General features: G+C 37.6%; 5 protein-coding genes and 2 long non-coding RNA genes across 8 annotated transcripts; 4 read left to right on the top strand and 3 right to left on the bottom strand.

Annotated features, from left to right (window-relative positions):
- Positions 1 to 51: 51 nt before the first annotated feature.
- On the top strand, positions 52 to 2,039 carry LOC106402057. Its single transcript, XM_013842700.3, has 7 exons — positions 52 to 454; positions 517 to 616; positions 699 to 761; positions 872 to 989; positions 1,099 to 1,181; positions 1,378 to 1,439; positions 1,565 to 2,039. The coding sequence occupies exons 1-7, from the start codon at positions 219 to 221 to the stop codon at positions 1,680 to 1,682; spliced, it is 780 nt and encodes a 259-aa protein (XP_013698154.1). The 5' UTR covers positions 52 to 218; the 3' UTR covers positions 1,683 to 2,039.
- LOC106400699 (cytochrome b561 and DOMON domain-containing protein At3g07570-like) lies at positions 1,972 to 6,283 on the bottom strand. Its single transcript, XM_013841068.3, has 6 exons — positions 5,947 to 6,283; positions 5,470 to 5,872; positions 4,382 to 4,674; positions 3,022 to 4,299; positions 2,850 to 2,930; positions 1,972 to 2,219 (listed from the first exon to the last, which is right to left on the bottom strand). Exons 1-4 carry the CDS (start codon positions 6,127 to 6,129, stop codon positions 4,069 to 4,071), a joined length of 1,110 nt encoding a protein of 369 aa, XP_013696522.2. The 5' UTR covers positions 6,130 to 6,283; the 3' UTR covers positions 1,972 to 2,219; positions 2,850 to 2,930; positions 3,022 to 4,068.
- On the top strand, positions 6,036 to 6,627 carry LOC125587944. Its single transcript, XR_007324338.1, has 2 exons — positions 6,036 to 6,259; positions 6,347 to 6,627. It is a non-coding gene; the product is annotated as an uncharacterized LOC125587944 (long non-coding RNA).
- Positions 6,628 to 7,189: 562 nt separating this feature from the next.
- On the bottom strand, positions 7,190 to 9,030 carry BNAC05G44360D. 2 transcript variants are annotated; one of them, XM_013842094.3, is made up of 6 exons: positions 8,805 to 9,030; positions 8,656 to 8,687; positions 8,154 to 8,279; positions 7,854 to 7,904; positions 7,625 to 7,677; positions 7,190 to 7,526 (listed from the first exon to the last, which is right to left on the bottom strand). In XM_013842094.3, exons 1-6 carry the CDS (start codon positions 8,852 to 8,854, stop codon positions 7,422 to 7,424), a joined length of 417 nt encoding a protein of 138 aa, XP_013697548.1. In that variant the 5' UTR covers positions 8,855 to 9,030; the 3' UTR covers positions 7,190 to 7,421. The 2 variants fall into 2 exon arrangements, with proteins under 2 accessions (XP_013697548.1, XP_013697549.1); XM_013842095.3 differs by having other exon boundaries at positions 8,154 to 8,270; positions 8,805 to 9,000.
- A 109-nt stretch (positions 9,031 to 9,139) lies between these two features.
- On the top strand, positions 9,140 to 10,190 carry LOC106401558 (small nuclear ribonucleoprotein SmD1a). Its single transcript, XM_013842096.3, has 4 exons — positions 9,140 to 9,332; positions 9,421 to 9,497; positions 9,639 to 9,830; positions 9,931 to 10,190. The coding sequence occupies exons 1-4, from the start codon at positions 9,319 to 9,321 to the stop codon at positions 10,002 to 10,004; spliced, it is 357 nt and encodes a 118-aa protein (XP_013697550.2). The 5' UTR covers positions 9,140 to 9,318; the 3' UTR covers positions 10,005 to 10,190.
- Positions 10,096 to 12,816, bottom strand: LOC125587945. Its single transcript, XR_007324339.1, has 2 exons — positions 12,505 to 12,816; positions 10,096 to 10,572 (listed from the first exon to the last, which is right to left on the bottom strand). It is a non-coding gene; the product is annotated as an uncharacterized LOC125587945 (long non-coding RNA).
- LOC106401555 (UPF0725 protein At1g02770) lies at positions 10,579 to 13,560 on the top strand. The gene is made up of 4 exons (XM_013842091.3): positions 10,579 to 12,434; positions 12,510 to 12,837; positions 12,930 to 13,120; positions 13,199 to 13,560. The coding sequence occupies exons 1-4, from the start codon at positions 12,255 to 12,257 to the stop codon at positions 13,424 to 13,426; spliced, it is 927 nt and encodes a 308-aa protein (XP_013697545.1). The 5' UTR covers positions 10,579 to 12,254; the 3' UTR covers positions 13,427 to 13,560.
- The last annotated feature ends 1,137 nt before the right edge of the window (positions 13,561 to 14,697 follow it).

Raw genomic sequence — 14,697 nt, 5'->3', positions numbered from 1 at the left:
TTTGCTAAAAGTGCCACGTAATTCTCAAAAAGGATAAATATGAAAAAAAGAATAAAAATGATGTTTTTAGAAAGAAAAAAAGAAAAAAAAGATTCCATATTTCGAGGGAAAGGTCTCTCTGTTCCTATCCCGGCGCTGTCACATCTGGAATTTTCCGATTTTGTCACTCTCCGGTGAATAAAGGAAGCGAATTTTTATCGCAACAGATTGGGTTATTGATGGCGGCGAGCGCGAATCCTTCGGGAAACAATCAGGAAGGTTCGTCGGCGGCGGCGCAGAAGGTATCGTCTTCATCCGCGGCGGCGGCGAACGGAGCTGCTGTGAATTCGGTGGATAATGGTTTAAATTCAGCGGTGGATAATTCGCAGACGATAAGCGCGTTGAGGCATAATCCAGGGATCTCTGTAGATTGGACTCACGAGGAGCAATCGTTATTGGAAGATTTGCTCGCAAAGTATTCATCTTTCTTTATATGTTTGTGTTTCTTGGTGTTAGATGTGATTACTGTTTTTACAGGTACGCGTCGGAGCCTACGATAGTTAGGTATGCGAAGATTGCTATGAAGATGAAGGATAAGACGGTTAGAGATGTTGCTCTCCGTTGTAGATGGATGACTGTAAGTTTTCTCACCTTTGGAATCTTTATTCACTAGTAAGAGTTTGTTTACTGATTTGTTCTTGATTGCTGGTGGATTACAGAAGAAGGAGAACGGTAAGCGTAGGAAAGAAGACCATTCCTCAAGGAAGAGCAAAGATAAGAAAGTATGTGGAGTTTTGATTCCTGTGTACACAGACCATAGATTAGCTTTTCATTGGGTTCTTGTAATATGTAACTAGCTAATCAGTCTCTTCTTCGCATATCTGTATGGCAGGAAAAAACTACGGATACTTCAGCCAAGTCCTCGTCTCATTTGAATGTGCATCCGAATGGTCCTTCATATGCTCCTCCTATGATGCCTTTAGATACTGATGATGGCATTTCATATAAAGGTTTGTTTTTGTCTCCAAGAATCTTGTTTTCTTCTTTTTCTTTCGAGGCTTAATTATCTAGATTGGATTTTGGATTAGAAGAAACGTAAGTGTCATGTCTCCTCTGCAGCTATTGGTGGTGTGAGTGGAGATCTTCTTGAACAAAATGCTCAGATGTTCAACCAAGTTTCATCAAATTTCTCAGCTTTTCAGGTGAGTGCACCTTCCATTTTTATCAGCTTGTAGTGTTCTGTATAATTCGCTGCGTTTGTTTGGACTTGATTTGTTTCTTTGGCTTGTATTGATGGCTTTTGAGCAATCCTTAGGTATTATGATCGATAGATGCTTTTAAGTTGGCACTTGTTATATCCAAATGTTGTAATTCTCAGAGATTCTTTCCTCTTTGCAGATACATGATAATGTCAACATCTTGTGTAAAGCTCGAGACAACATCCTTGCAATACTGAACGAGTAATAATACTTCTTCACAGTATATCTACATATCATTTCTGTGTCATTAGCTCTCTTTGGAGCTAATATAAATGCATTAACTCAAATCTTTCCTTGCTTTGCTGATTGAACAAATGGTGTTGCAGCTTGAATGACATGCCAGAGGTTATGAAGCAGATGCCTGCTCTTCCTGTGAAGCTGAACGAAGAGCTGGCGAATTCAATCCTCCCTCGCCCTCCACCTCCCCATCAAAGGAAACCGTGATGGATCTTATGGAGCCGTTCTATGGTTGGTTCTGACCAAAAACTCTCTATAGTCGGGGAATCAATGAAGAAAAGAATAAATGACGGGATCAAAGAGTTCCACTCGTAATGGATGATGATATAGGATGCAGGTTTACTAGTCTCTCTTTCAGTTTCAGTCGTCGCAAATGGTTTCGTTGATACTTGAGTAGTAGAGTTTTATTTGTCGTTTTAGGATGTAAATAGATTGTATAAAATTGGTTTCAAGCTTCAAGGTTTGAGATTTGCAATTGTCATATACAACCCCCCTCTTTTAAAAAGAAACGAATGTACTCATTATTTCTTGTAATAAATAAGAAAGCCGGATGGTTTTGTGACACATAAGTGCAAGTAGTATTGTTTAAAGAAGAGGTCTCGATACAAAAGACAAGTCATTTTGAAGCTTGGTTTGAAGAAGTAACTGCGAAGTTCCAAATCAAGATTGCAACTCTCTCATAGACCAAGCAAAGTTATTGAATGAGTTGGGCTTGGGAGCTTCCCTGAGGCCCTAACTCTCAACCTACAAGAAGACAGCAAAATGAGCCACAAGTTCACAGCAAGGGAAACGATACATACGAATATGACTACTGTGATCTACTCTCATTTATGACTTCCTCTTGGGATATATACAATGATCAAACAAAGCGTGAATGAGAATCATTTCAAGGTGCAGCACAGCATTACACTATGAGCTACTACTACTAATGCAACTAAATGTAACCCCTGAACAATAAGCAATAAAAAAACTAAGACACCGATAACAATTACAAGCTGTGAAACTACAACTCACAACCAAACGCTGGAGAATCCACAATCTAAACAATACACAGATACACATGAGGCTTGCACTAAGATGGACAAGAGGTTTCTCTGTTGATGTGACTTGAGAGACTCATATAGATTAGTGTTTCTAAAAAGAAAAAAGAAAAAAACTCCAGTAAATGGGAAAACGTTTTGTGGGTTTCAGGCAGTGGAGGAATCTCAATGACTCAAAACTATTCTTTCTAACATCAAAGAAAGTATATATAACTTTGGAGAAATCTCAATGACTCCACTTACACCAATAGCTTTCAATGAAACTCAAAACACACGAACAGCTCTATTGATTCAATCATTGTTACCAATAGAGGTGGGAAGAGAAAGAGATTACCTGAGCTGGACTCGGGTTCTCATGACCGGCGGACTCCAGACCTGCAACCCTAGATTCCAGAGCTCCGAATTTCTCTTTCATCTGCAGTTATTCAAAGCGTTAGGTGTAAGGAAACCGAGAGCTTTGCCGAAGGATGAGGATGATCTTCAGAAAACCGCAAATACAAAATTACATCAGAAGAGATAGCGAAGCGTTCAGCGTATAGATCCCGCCACACGAGATGGGCCACCGAAGCTCCGGTGACGGAGAATCCAAGCGTAAACCAGAGAAGCCGAGTTCTCAACATCTTCTTCTTCCTTCCTTCCTCTTTCGATCGTCTCCGTAATTTCCCCGTCTGCATAAACCGGCGACTGATACCGAATAGTCAGCTATTGGGCTTTTCTTTCCAACTACAAATGGGCCGTTCTTGAAGCCATTAAGGCCCAAACAAACTAAAAGCACTGGTGTGTGTAATACCAGTTAGAGTCTGAAATTATGTGAATGGATAAATAGTCATAGACCGGACCAAACTTATGTGTCTGGTGAACTTTATAACTTGGGTCTTTTGTGTTTATCATGTTGTGTAATTTATTTAATTCGATCACTAATATCTTCTTTTGTGTTGCTAAGTAATGGAATCATGGGAAAAAGTCGTAAAAAATCCTAAAAATTCTACTTATTTAAGGTTATTGCACCTTTTCATTAACTAACAATATTTTGGTCCTACCCTATATTTCTCTAACTATATAAATACTTTACATAATTTAAATGAACTCATTTATTATTCTCTCATAATCTATTATACAATTATCCTAACAATAAATCCATATATTCATTAATACATGATTTATATATAGTTTCATTAATAGTATAAATTTAAAAATACTCATTTGGTTTTCAGTCCGGTTTCTATTTTTTGGTTCCAAAAATATATGATATGGTCGGTTATTTATGAAATTTATTTTAATTTTGTTTTTTTTTTCAATTTGGTATGGTTCATTGCACCCAGGTAAATATACCCAAACCTATATATATTATCTTAGATAGAAATTATATAAAAAGAATTTATTTAATTTCAAAAATAAATGAAAAAGTGTCAGATAACAAATACTGCAGAATAAAAATGCAAGAAGAAGACCTCATTCAAGTAATTAGTCAAATAGATGTTCAATACATCACACTGTCCTATCCAAGGCAAATATTGCAGCAGGAAGATGAAAATAGATATTTAAACAAGAATTCACTTGTTCCTAAACTTTATAACTTCTAATCCAATAGCAGCCGAAGCCAAGACAGCAACCACAAAACCATAACCGCCGTTCCATGAAGAGCCAGCATCAGCCAAATGAATACCATAGAAGATGTTGGAGATAGCAAGTATTATCATAACTCTTCCTACGTTATGATGATACCAATTCCAGTATTTTCTGTATTTCGAGTCTTTGTCCGGTCGAGCCAGCAACGCTAGAACCTGTATGTAATAAACAGATAGTCATTTGATCATATGTTTTTTCTTACTATACTGAATTTTTTAGTGTGGAAAGAAGATGAACCTGGAGAATGCCCATGACAAAGATTGTTATCCCAAGGCCTTTGTGCTTGGAGACATTGTTGGCATCGGTCCGGTTTTCAAGAACCAAACCGCAAATGATACCAGTTAAACCTAGGAGAAAACCAGTGGTTTGGAGAGCTATATGGGCATAGAACCAAGTGGGTTGCCATTGCTTCATGTGTCGAGCCACTAAGGCGCCGATGATGATTAATATTCCCCAGCCGAACATGTTCATAAGCCCATGTGTCTTCCTTAGCTTAGAATGTGGTGAACCCTTAACCACACTTTGCGAACCTTTTGATTTTTCAATATAACGAAAAAAGCATTAGTCTGTGAAACACAATATGCAAAATTATGGAGTTTACACAAATACAGTTTGCTGCACCATAGTTTTTGTTTCTCAAATTATACTTTTCACTATATATATACTGAATGATGTTATATAATTTAACAATGTATTTGTTAAGATACAAAACAAATAATGTCTATGTAAAGATTCTTTTAATATTAAATGAAAAGATCATGGTAACGTAACTTTCACTGCATTCCATTAATATGAACCTTTTCAGATAAAATTTGTATATCCTTTTTGTTTTCATTATCTGACATAGCAGACTTACTAACTTAAATACTACTCCAAGCTACAACATCTAGAGAGACCCCATAATCTTATAAATATGGTAATAATCATATCACAGTGACAAATAATTAAATATCGTTGTTTGTTGGCCGAAAGAATACAAGATATTGGAACTTTGTGTTTTAGAAAATTAGTGAAATATCTTAAACAACAGTAATAATATAGTTTGGAAACTTTGTGAGATATAGTAGTGGTTGGTCAAAGTCTGGTGTATATTGGAAACAGAGTGGGTATGATGTGAAAATGACTCCAACATAATTATTTCAGAAGAATACTAATTCTGCACCAGTTCTTAATCATCATGATAATGGTTTTTGATAAAATAAATGACAATGTTCTGATTCATGGAACTAAAGTAATTAACCAGTCAAATAATGGATTAATTCAATATTGACTTTAATTATTTAAACAAGCTGCATTTAAAAAAAAAAACGGTGGCGCTTCCTTACCTGTATTATAATTGATAGTCGTGGTGGTCATGTCACGATGCTCCCTCAAACTAAAACCCGGCGAAGCTGGAATGAATCCGGCAGGTCCCATGGCGTAAAGAAGGATCTGCCGCGGCAGCTCCGCCGTCAGCTGAAAGCTCATGTAGAGACGCGACGACACTGACTCGATCTTCAACGAGCCGTTGACGATATTCAGATCGCCTTGGTCAGGCTTCACCTCGCCTGGAGACTTCCCTCCGAGCAAGTACTGTTTCGCCTGACCTCGGCCGTCGGTTGGTATCCACCCGACGACCGCGCTGGCTCCGGTCATCTGACCGTTGGTGGAGAATCCGATCCCTATGTAGGCGCTGGAGTCTGGAGCCGATAAGATGAAGCTCCATGTGTTGTCCACCGTTTTAGCATACTGCAGCCATATTTCGAATTTTTTTATTCTGTTTTTTTTTTTCAGAATCGAAAAGAATGGAGAATAGGACTTACTCGGAGGATGTAGTTTTGGGGAGTCCAAGCTTCGACGCATTGAAGGAGGGTTGAGTCAAAGGTGAGGTCGTTGAGAGGTAGAGTTGAGCTGCATGATTCCGTAGCTTGCTGAGTGGACAGAGGTGGAAGTTGAAGAGAGATTAAGCCGAAGAAGACGAAGGAGACAAAGAAATTAAGCCTCATCGTTCGTTGTTGTCTCTCTGTTTTTGGATCTGAGAGATGAAAGAGAGAAAGGAAAGTAATGCAAGAGCATGATGATGACGACGACGATGAATTATATATAAGTTTATGAGATAGTGTTTTGGAAGAAGCAGTTGAGAATTCAACAAATTATAAAATTATTATGTCGTTAGAATTCGTTTTTTACTGTTCTTCTTTGTTTTTTTTTTTGATAATCCAGGGTTCCCCACTTACGTGGATCATTCCCTGGGCCCGGTTAGGCAGCGGTCCACTTCACCCGAGAGGTACTGTTCTTCTTTGTTGCATTTAGAAAAAGAGTAAAAACCCCTGTTCGGGAATGCGCTGGACCTAGCACATAAACAAAAAAATTGGGATTAACCGAAAACTATGCGGGACGGAATTTTTAGATTGTTTACTATGTTATAAAACATGTTAATCTTTAATTGTGTATAACATTAATACATTTTCATGTTTAAGATTGTATAAAACACACAAATAGAATATATAAACTTAATATAGTATATTTTTCATCAAAATTATGAATATAAATGATATTTATAAAATTTTAGATCAAATAAAAATATTATTAAAAAAAATAAAATAAATAGATTGGCCGCATAGGCGGTTAGACGGTCATTTAGGCGGTCTAGACGGAAGAAATCAAATATCTGATTTTTTTAACCGATTTAGCATAAATCGGAACGGAAAAATTATGAGTAGCGTCCAGCGGCCGATTTTTAGAACATGGATAAAAACTCGTGGGAAGCTAGTTTCGTTAAAATGATTGTAATGTACACGTTACCTTAAAGAAAACGTTACAATCTGTGTAATTTGCTACGAACCCCAACCTCCATTCACTTTCTATGTCGGATTAGTTTTAGACCAAAACATTCATATAAGTAGTTAATTTTATTTCGGGTTTGACAAGTTTATACTTTGATTCAATTGACCAAAAAACTAAATCAAATAGAATTTGGATACTAACAACTTACACTACTTATAAACGTTCTACCTAAATCCATCGAATTTAAAGACACTAAGGACCTCTCAGTACCAAATTTCATAAGACAGAATAAAGAGGATTCATTTGCAGACCAATTATGCAAAATGTTAAAAGTCATTGTTAGTCAAACCATCTGGTTTGGGTTTTTACACTTTTAGGGACCAGAGGAAACGACTCGGGCCAGAAAGAAATCATTTTTATCCTACCAGGAAAATGAAAAACGTCATTGACACACCATCACTTGTGCCATCTCAACAAGCACCAAACACCATATCACTAGTCTAAAGACCGTTCAGTTGCTAGAACTTCTTGGAGTCAGCAATCCTCGGCGCACTTCAGCTCTGTAATCCGCTGGCGTTATCTTTGGAGGCAGTGTATTGTTCGCCGAAGCCAGGATCTGCAGTTGTTTCATCCCACAATATATGAGAAAATGGTCGCACCCATATCTTAAAAAGAGTAAAAAGCATATGCAAGAGATCAAAGCATTGGTTCTACCTGGTGAGGCAGTTTACCCCAAACACTCCCTCCATAGTACATGACTGGTCGTTCTGTAAAACAGATTAAAACAGGTAAAACTTGAAAACCAGATCTAATTTAATAACAGGAATGCAGAGATCAAGGTGGGAATGTAAATACTTTTCGATTCTATTTCTAGAAACTCAAGCAGCAGAAGTCTATAGGCAGAAATGAAATTAGGAAACACTTTGAATGCACTTAAACTAACCAGATAAATCCACGGTTGGGTCGTTGTATTGGTGCATTGCAGCTGCCCAGCCTGTTCAATTAACAAATCAAGAGTACATAAATAAGACAGACACATCAACTGAGTGCATAAGCAGTGACTTTAAGACACTTCATCTCATAAAAGTTCAAAGATTATATAAAAGGAGCTTGACCAATAGACTAGAAATGACTCATCATCTGTTTAGCATATTAACATTTGACAGAAAAAAACGACTAGACAATGACACAGAACGAAGATAGTATCAAACAAATGTTTAAATAGTCAAATTCAGATTCATACGTTCGCTTAAAAGCTGATAAGCTTCACTCGTAGCGCTGTCCTTTAGAGTGATAATCTTTTGGGAAGCTTTCTCCATCTGAGGCTGACTTCTCTCACCATCTTTGCTCTGCTGGCTACCTGCACGATCTGGCATATATCTCTTAAAAACTTTAGCAAATAACAAAGATCATAACAAGCAAAAACCTGATATAGCATCTTGTATTCCTAAGCTTGAAGAACGATGTTCATTTCTCAAGAATCGCTAACAAAGAGAAAGATAGCAAGATCTGATTTACTTTCCTAAAACGATTCCTGAGGTTACAAACTATCATCTCAATCGCATGGTTTACAGATTCGCTTGCAAATCAATTAGTGTATCCACAAAATCAGATTACTTCTCTTCCACATCTCTCTGATCTACGGTGTAACTACACAGAACTAGATACTCTACAGATCACGAACTCATTTGATTCGTTTCTAGCAAAGAATATTGAGATTCGAGAGAGGAAGAGAGCTAATATACCTCCTATCTTCTTGTTGACACCAGACGGATTCCTGCAAGGCGGAGAAGAAAGATCAGAAGGAGAGATCGGAGACGAAGAGAGTAAAGATCACTCAAATTAGCAAGAACGAGAGGAAGGATAGATAGGTAGAGAGAAGAAGCGAAGTTACCTTAGACCAGGGGGAGTGTACTTCTTCGTGTTGTAGCTCGGATCCGCCATTGACGGAGCTAGGGTCTGCGCAGTTTCGCCGGAGAGCGATCTCTCTCTCTACCGTGGAGATCTGTCAGTCAACTCTCGATTTAAGAGTTATCAGTCTTTTAACGCGCAGCGCGTGTTTCTCAAGCGATCGCGCGCTTTTGTTTTAGACGCCTTTTCGGAATTTACGGTTCGCGTATTGTGTCTATCAATTACCCGGTTAGCTAAACCAAGTCTAAATAAAAAAAAAAGGAGATTTGTAATCTGTTGTTCAATGGTTAGCTACTGGTCAGCCCTGGTATCGATTATCCGGAATAATGGGCCGTGTTTTACGGCCCAACTATGTCTTAAAGTGTTATATATCAACATGATGTAGCTGATGGATCCAAAATCGAAGTCGGATCCGTCCCCCGCTTGCGAAGAAGGGTTTTGAGGTTTTCGCAGCGTCTGCAGTTTCGTCGCCAGTCTCTTCTTCCTCACACCCAAAGATGAAGCTCGTCAGGTACTGGTTCGATTCTCATTAGTTATAGATTCGATTCCCATTCTTGAGCGCCTGAGCTGATTTGCTTGTTTCGATTTGGTTTTACTAGGTTTTTGATGAAGCTGAACAATGAAACTGTGTCGATCGAGCTGAAGAACGGGACTGTGGTCCATGGAACCATCACTGGTAACTTCTATTTCATCTTACTAGTATCGATCCGTTTACTCCATTGGCTTAATCGCATCCTTAGTAGCTTTAGCGAACTCACAGATTAGGTTTACTCATCGTAAGTTTATTCATTGAGGTTAAGCTGGGTTATTTGGGCAGGTGTTGATGTGAGCATGAATACTCACTTGAAGACTGTTAAAATGACCCTGAAGGGGAAGAACCCAGTGACAATGGACCATCTAAGCTTGAGGGGTAACAACATCCGCTACTACATTCTTCCTGATAGCTTGAACCTCGAGACTTTGCTTGTGGAAGACACTCCTCGAGTCAAGCCTAAGAAGCCTGTTGCTGGTAACGCTCCCTTCACTTGGATGTAAATAGTATAATCATAAGACTGCTGTTATCAAATCCGTTTATTTATTCATTCTTTCTTTCTTTCTTTGGTTCTTAGGGAAACCTGTTGGACGAGGCCGTGGACGTGGTGGTCGTGGGCGTGGTGGTGCTGGTCGTGGCAGAGGTCGTTAAGTGCAGCAGTGCAATGGAAAATGTTGGAGGCGAGTGAGTTGAATTTTTAGGAAGTGGAAACCCTTTGGTGTCTAGTGAGAATGTACTGAACTATGTATTTAGGAACCTCTTGAAGAGGAAACATCTGTTATGAAGTTACTTATGTAATGCGACTCTATGGATAAGAAGATTTAGCGTTTCATTTCATAAGAGCATGTGCAAGTGTACAAGTTTGGAGTTCGATTGTTTTTATTCATGTGACAAATTTGACTATCAAAATGGTTTAACATGTTGCCCCCCGCTCAGCTTTATCATAAGCATCGATCCATTTTTCCAATATTTTGTTTATGTAGTTGAAATGATTTTTGCAAGATATTAAATCACGCGAAGGATCAAATGAACAATGCTCATTACAATAATCTGCAAATTTAGCTCATTACAATAATCTGCAATTTTATCGTAATATACGTCATTTTTTTGTTTCGACCAATAAGGTTGTATGTTCCATATTCAATACACCCGCTCAGTAACACCATATTTTGTGCAGTGGTACACTTGGGGCTTTTCCGACGAGTAGAAATTGAATCCTCTGCATTAAAGTCGCTTCATTAAGACCGTTCATACCACCAAAAGCCATTTGTATAGAAAATTCAAGAAATTCAGTTGTTCAAACGTTTGGAACAACTTCATTACCATGTGGAGTAGAAGAATAAAAAGGTGTTTGAGATGAATGTGCTATCATTGATCCATAATTTGAAGGATAGTTTGGAACAACTGTTGACATGAAGAAATTTGGTTGATAACTACAATTTGGTAAATATTGAGGATGGCTAGAAGATTGATTCTGAAATTGATAATTATTGGGATTTGGATAGTTAAAAGAGTAATTATTAGAATATTGGGCGTTAAAAAATTATTATTAGATTCATTTTACTTGAAAAAGAAGAAAAATATTATAGCAAGAGTTTTTTTGTAGATTAATAGGAAAATTATAGTAGAAAGAGATGAGTTTTTTTTCCGATGTCCAAATCAAATGAAACAAGTCTCTATGTACAGAGTATGAAAAATGAAAAATTTTGATGTAAAAATATTGTTTTTAAATAAAAATTTAAAAGATAATTGATCTGCAATAATTGAGAAAATAAAACAAGTCAGAAATTTCACTTACCAATGTTTTAGTGACAAGTGATTTTTTTTTTTTGAGGGGGGGGGGGTCTATTTTGCCTCATCTTCAACGATTCAACAATCTTGAATTTTTCCAACTATGTTGAATATACGTTAGATTCAATTTTTTTTTCAATACCCTATTGCACATTTTCAGCTATTGAATCAAAAAAATTCAATAGGCTATTGTAAGTAGTTTTGGAGGAAGTGGATCCGTAGAAGTTAGAGATTAAAGGAAAGTTAAAATCATAATAGGTATAAAAGAAAAAAAGGAATACTCCTTCTGTTTATGAATAAGTGTCACTTTAACACTTTTCATACATACTAAGAAATTAATGGAAATATATGTAAGTTGTCAGTGATTACATCTTTCTGACCAATACTATTTGTAATAAATAAAATTATTTATAAAATCAATGCAGTTTGCAGTTAATTTTCAGCTAAAATTAAGTACAATTTGCATTGAAATTATAAAGTGATATTTTTTGTGTAACAAAAAAAAAACTAAAATGATATTTATTATAAAACTGATGGAGTATTAGTTAATATATTTAAAAAAGGTCTGGTGGCAATAAATGTAATATTCCAAAGTATATTGAAGGTAAAAGATAGGGATGATTTTGAATTAATAACATTGATCTAAACTTTAGTTTTCACCGAACACATAACCAAGATTAACTTAGAGTAGTAATTGATAGAATCGAAACATTATAACGAATAATGAAACTTTTAAAATAAATTACTTTTGTGAGAGCAGTTAGATTCGACCTTTTCAAATATAAATAGTTATAATCAAGTTTTCACCGAACGAAAATATTCTAGAGCTCTCTTTATATTGTACCTACCATAATGGCTACAATTAACTAACTAAATAAAAAGTAACTAACTAAATAAAAAGTATGTAATTAGCCCCCCATAGAATAAAAAGTAAATGTTACCAAATAAATGGGGGTTGGACCTAGGAATTAGGACCAATGAAATAAGAGTATGATTAATAGAGGTTACTAGGGCTGGGTTTTGAACTGAATATAAATAAATTACGGCCGAGGATTATTAAAGAGCAGGAGGCGGGGAAGGAAGGAAGAAAGTGAGAGAGAGAGAGAGAGAATGGGTGGACGGTGGAGGAGAAAGAAGAAGCAGGAGCTGTTGGTTGTTGGTAGTGAGTATCGTGAGCGGAGACGTTCATATTGGCTCTGGGCGAAGAAGATAAAGTCTGAGGAGGAGATTATCCGAAAAAGAAAAGATGCCGAGACGGCTGAGCTTTGGCGTAAAGTGCGGGAAACAGATGTAAAATTAATTAATTATGAATTCCCTATTTTATTTATTTATTACTTTGATTTGATATGGATCTCCGTACCGTAGGGGTTCGATATGGGTGAACTGAGGGATCATCGTGATTGGGGAATGCATGAGTTCTCTGGAGGGAAAGATTGTCTCCTTGTAGTGCAGCTTTATGCAAAGGTCGGCCTTCACCGCTACAATGTTTTAGAGGGGACCAATCTGCAGCTTCACGAAATAGAGAAATACAATAGAGAGGGTACGTACATGCCTGCCCGTTATTATATAACTTTGCTTGCAGCAGAGGAGGATCCATCAGCTACACCCGCGTCCCTTGTTACTTTCCAGACTGAGCTTTACGAAAGAAAGTGCTGCACTCTGAATCTCACTTGCCTTATCGCCAGACTTAAAGGTCGTTTATAAGTAACAGACAGTTTTCTTGAATTGTGTTTGTAATTATACTACTTTATTTAATTGTTTGAATTTATCTTTTCTCTTCTCTAGGGACTAAGTCTACAGGAAATATGGGTCGTCATTTCCGCGACGATAGGGACTTGCCTGAGTGGCCTGATGATAAATGTAGTAGTCGATTTTTATATGAGGTGATGGAATCTGAGTGGGAAGAAAACGACTGGATTGGTCTATACTTGCAAGTTGCTATCGTTACCACGGATAGGCGAGACTACACATATAAAGTGTGTGTTTTCTTTCGTTCTTTATATTGTTTTGTTTTGGGTATATAATATAAAATTAATCTGTTTCGGTTGTTGCAGCCCAACCTGTCCGGTTTGAAGATTTTGAACGTGGTGGTAGAAACTGAGGAAAATCTGCCCAAAGAGACTCTACTCAAGTGTTTTCCAAGTGTCGTAGTCTACATAAGTTATGATCAGGACCTGGGAGCTGATAATGGGGTATGCAAACGCAGAGCCATCGTTCGAAGAACTGTGGATTTGATATCTAAATGCTTTTGTCTCGTTGGCGACACTCTACCGCTTCCCTAAGTTTACAACATGCTATTTGTTATGTGTTTTTTTTTTTTTTCTTCATATTTCAACAACCTTTCCTTTTCTGGGCGATTGTTTATTTGAGTGAAAATTAAACTTCGTTTTAGATAATATAACTGTTGCTTGTTTTATTCATGGCCAAAGCGCTAAACCTTTTAACATTTCAAGTTCTTTTCTATACAACAGCAAGGATTTCAAATATATAAATTTCCTTGCAAGTATTTTAGATTCTCTGTTCCTCACCATCCGTAGACCTTGAGCACGAAAGCTGGAAAACCACTAGTGCCTTTGGACCCCTCCAAGAAGCCCCAGAAACTTCCATGTGAGGTGGCTAGAGCTCGAGAAAGGTGTCATCTCCACGGAGGAGGAAGCTGGTAAAAAACTAATATTGGGCCTTTACCAGACGAAAGGCAAAACGGGGCAGGCCTTGGTTGACCAAGGTGTTACGGAAGGAGGCGTGAATGGAGCTGAACAGATTAAGCCTTCTGAGAGGAAGAAGGATGATGAACTTGTTTCCAAAGGCTCTGTTAGGATAATTGAAATGGTTCTGATTCCCTGCGTGTTTGTTTTAACAGATAAAGAAGATGGTAGTCTTTGCAATCGATAAGGCTCTCGAAGACTTAGATCGAAATGAAAAGTGAGTTTGTAAACATTCCTCTTACTACCTTTAGTAAGCATGATTATACTCTGATACTTCTTTTGTTTGAGCTGAGGGTTTCTCTGCTGGCTCAGAAGAGGAGAAAAAGGCAAGGAGGGTGACAACCCGACAGAAGCTTAAAAACTGACAGATTACTAACGGGACTATATCTTTTGATATATCTCAGTTTGAGCCATTGGCTTAATCGCATCCTTAGTAGGTTGAGAGAACACACAGATTAGATTCGCTAACCAGAAGTTTATTCATTGAGGTTAAGCTGGATGATTTGGTCAGGACGTGAGCATGAAAACACACTTAAAGACGTTTAAATTGAAAGCCCAGTCACACGAGATCATCTAAGCTTGAGGGGTAACAACATCCGCTACTACATTCTCCCTCACAGTTTGAACCTGGAGACTTTGCTTGTGGAAGACACTCCTCGAGTTAAAACCTAAGAAGGCTGTTGCTGGTAATGCTCCCTTCATTTTTGATGCAACAATAAGACTGTTTTATCAAATCCGTTTTTTCTTTCTTTTGTTCGTTTTTTAGGGAAGCCTGTTGGACGCGGCCGTGGGCGTGGTGGTGCTGGTCGTGGCAGAGTTCGTTAGATGCAGCAGTGCACTGGAAAAAG

Source organism: Brassica napus, chromosome C5 (genome assembly GCF_020379485.1).
Source record: "Brassica napus cultivar Da-Ae chromosome C5, Da-Ae, whole genome shotgun sequence".
NCBI classification, from domain to species: Eukaryota; Viridiplantae; Streptophyta; class Magnoliopsida; order Brassicales; family Brassicaceae; genus Brassica; species Brassica napus.
The sequence above is the reverse complement of the archived record's forward strand: the minus strand, read 5'-3'. Positions and strand labels throughout refer to the sequence as shown.

What these genes read in the sequence shown, in the direction of transcription:
- LOC106402057 (XM_013842700.3), top strand. Translation starts at nt 219, where the DNA reads ATGGCGGCGAGCGCGAATCCTTCGGGAAACAATCAGGAAGGTTCGTCG. An exon ending in TGATGGCATTTCATATAAAG is followed by an intron (nt 990 to 1,098) that starts GTTTGTTTTTGT and finishes TCTCCTCTGCAG; the next exon opens with CTATTGGTGGTGTGAGTGGA. An exon ending in ATCCTTGCAATACTGAACGA is followed by an intron (nt 1,440 to 1,564) that starts GTAATAATACTT and finishes ATGGTGTTGCAG; the next exon opens with CTTGAATGACATGCCAGAGG.
- LOC106400699 (XM_013841068.3), bottom strand. Translation starts at nt 6,129, where the DNA reads ATGAGGCTTAATTTCTTTGTCTCCTTCGTCTTCTTCGGCTTAATCTCT. An exon ending in CCCAAAACTACATCCTCCGA is followed by an intron (nt 5,873 to 5,946) that starts GTAAGTCCTATT and finishes ATATGGCTGCAG; the next exon opens with TATGCTAAAACGGTGGACAA. An exon ending in TTGTCATGGGCATTCTCCAG is followed by an intron (nt 4,300 to 4,381) that starts GTTCATCTTCTT and finishes TATTACATACAG; the next exon opens with GTTCTAGCGTTGCTGGCTCG.
- BNAC05G44360D (XM_013842094.3), bottom strand. Translation starts at nt 8,854, where the DNA reads ATGGCGGATCCGAGCTACAACACGAAGAAGTACACTCCCCCTGGTCTA. An exon ending in TGTCAACAAGAAGATAGGAG is followed by an intron (nt 8,280 to 8,655) that starts GTATATTAGCTC and finishes GATATATGCCAG; the next exon opens with ATCGTGCAGGTAGCCAGCAG. An exon ending in GGGGTAAACTGCCTCACCAG is followed by an intron (nt 7,527 to 7,624) that starts GTAGAACCAATG and finishes AAACAACTGCAG; the next exon opens with ATCCTGGCTTCGGCGAACAA.
- LOC106401558 (XM_013842096.3), top strand. An exon ending in GGTCCATGGAACCATCACTG is followed by an intron (nt 9,498 to 9,638) that starts GTAACTTCTATT and finishes TTATTTGGGCAG; the next exon opens with GTGTTGATGTGAGCATGAAT. An exon ending in GCCTAAGAAGCCTGTTGCTG is followed by an intron (nt 9,831 to 9,930) that starts GTAACGCTCCCT and finishes TTTGGTTCTTAG; the next exon opens with GGAAACCTGTTGGACGAGGC.
- LOC106401555 (XM_013842091.3), top strand. Translation starts at nt 12,255, where the DNA reads ATGGGTGGACGGTGGAGGAGAAAGAAGAAGCAGGAGCTGTTGGTTGTT. An exon ending in GTAAAGTGCGGGAAACAGAT is followed by an intron (nt 12,435 to 12,509) that starts GTAAAATTAATT and finishes TCCGTACCGTAG; the next exon opens with GGGTTCGATATGGGTGAACT. An exon ending in GGCGAGACTACACATATAAA is followed by an intron (nt 13,121 to 13,198) that starts GTGTGTGTTTTC and finishes CGGTTGTTGCAG; the next exon opens with CCCAACCTGTCCGGTTTGAA.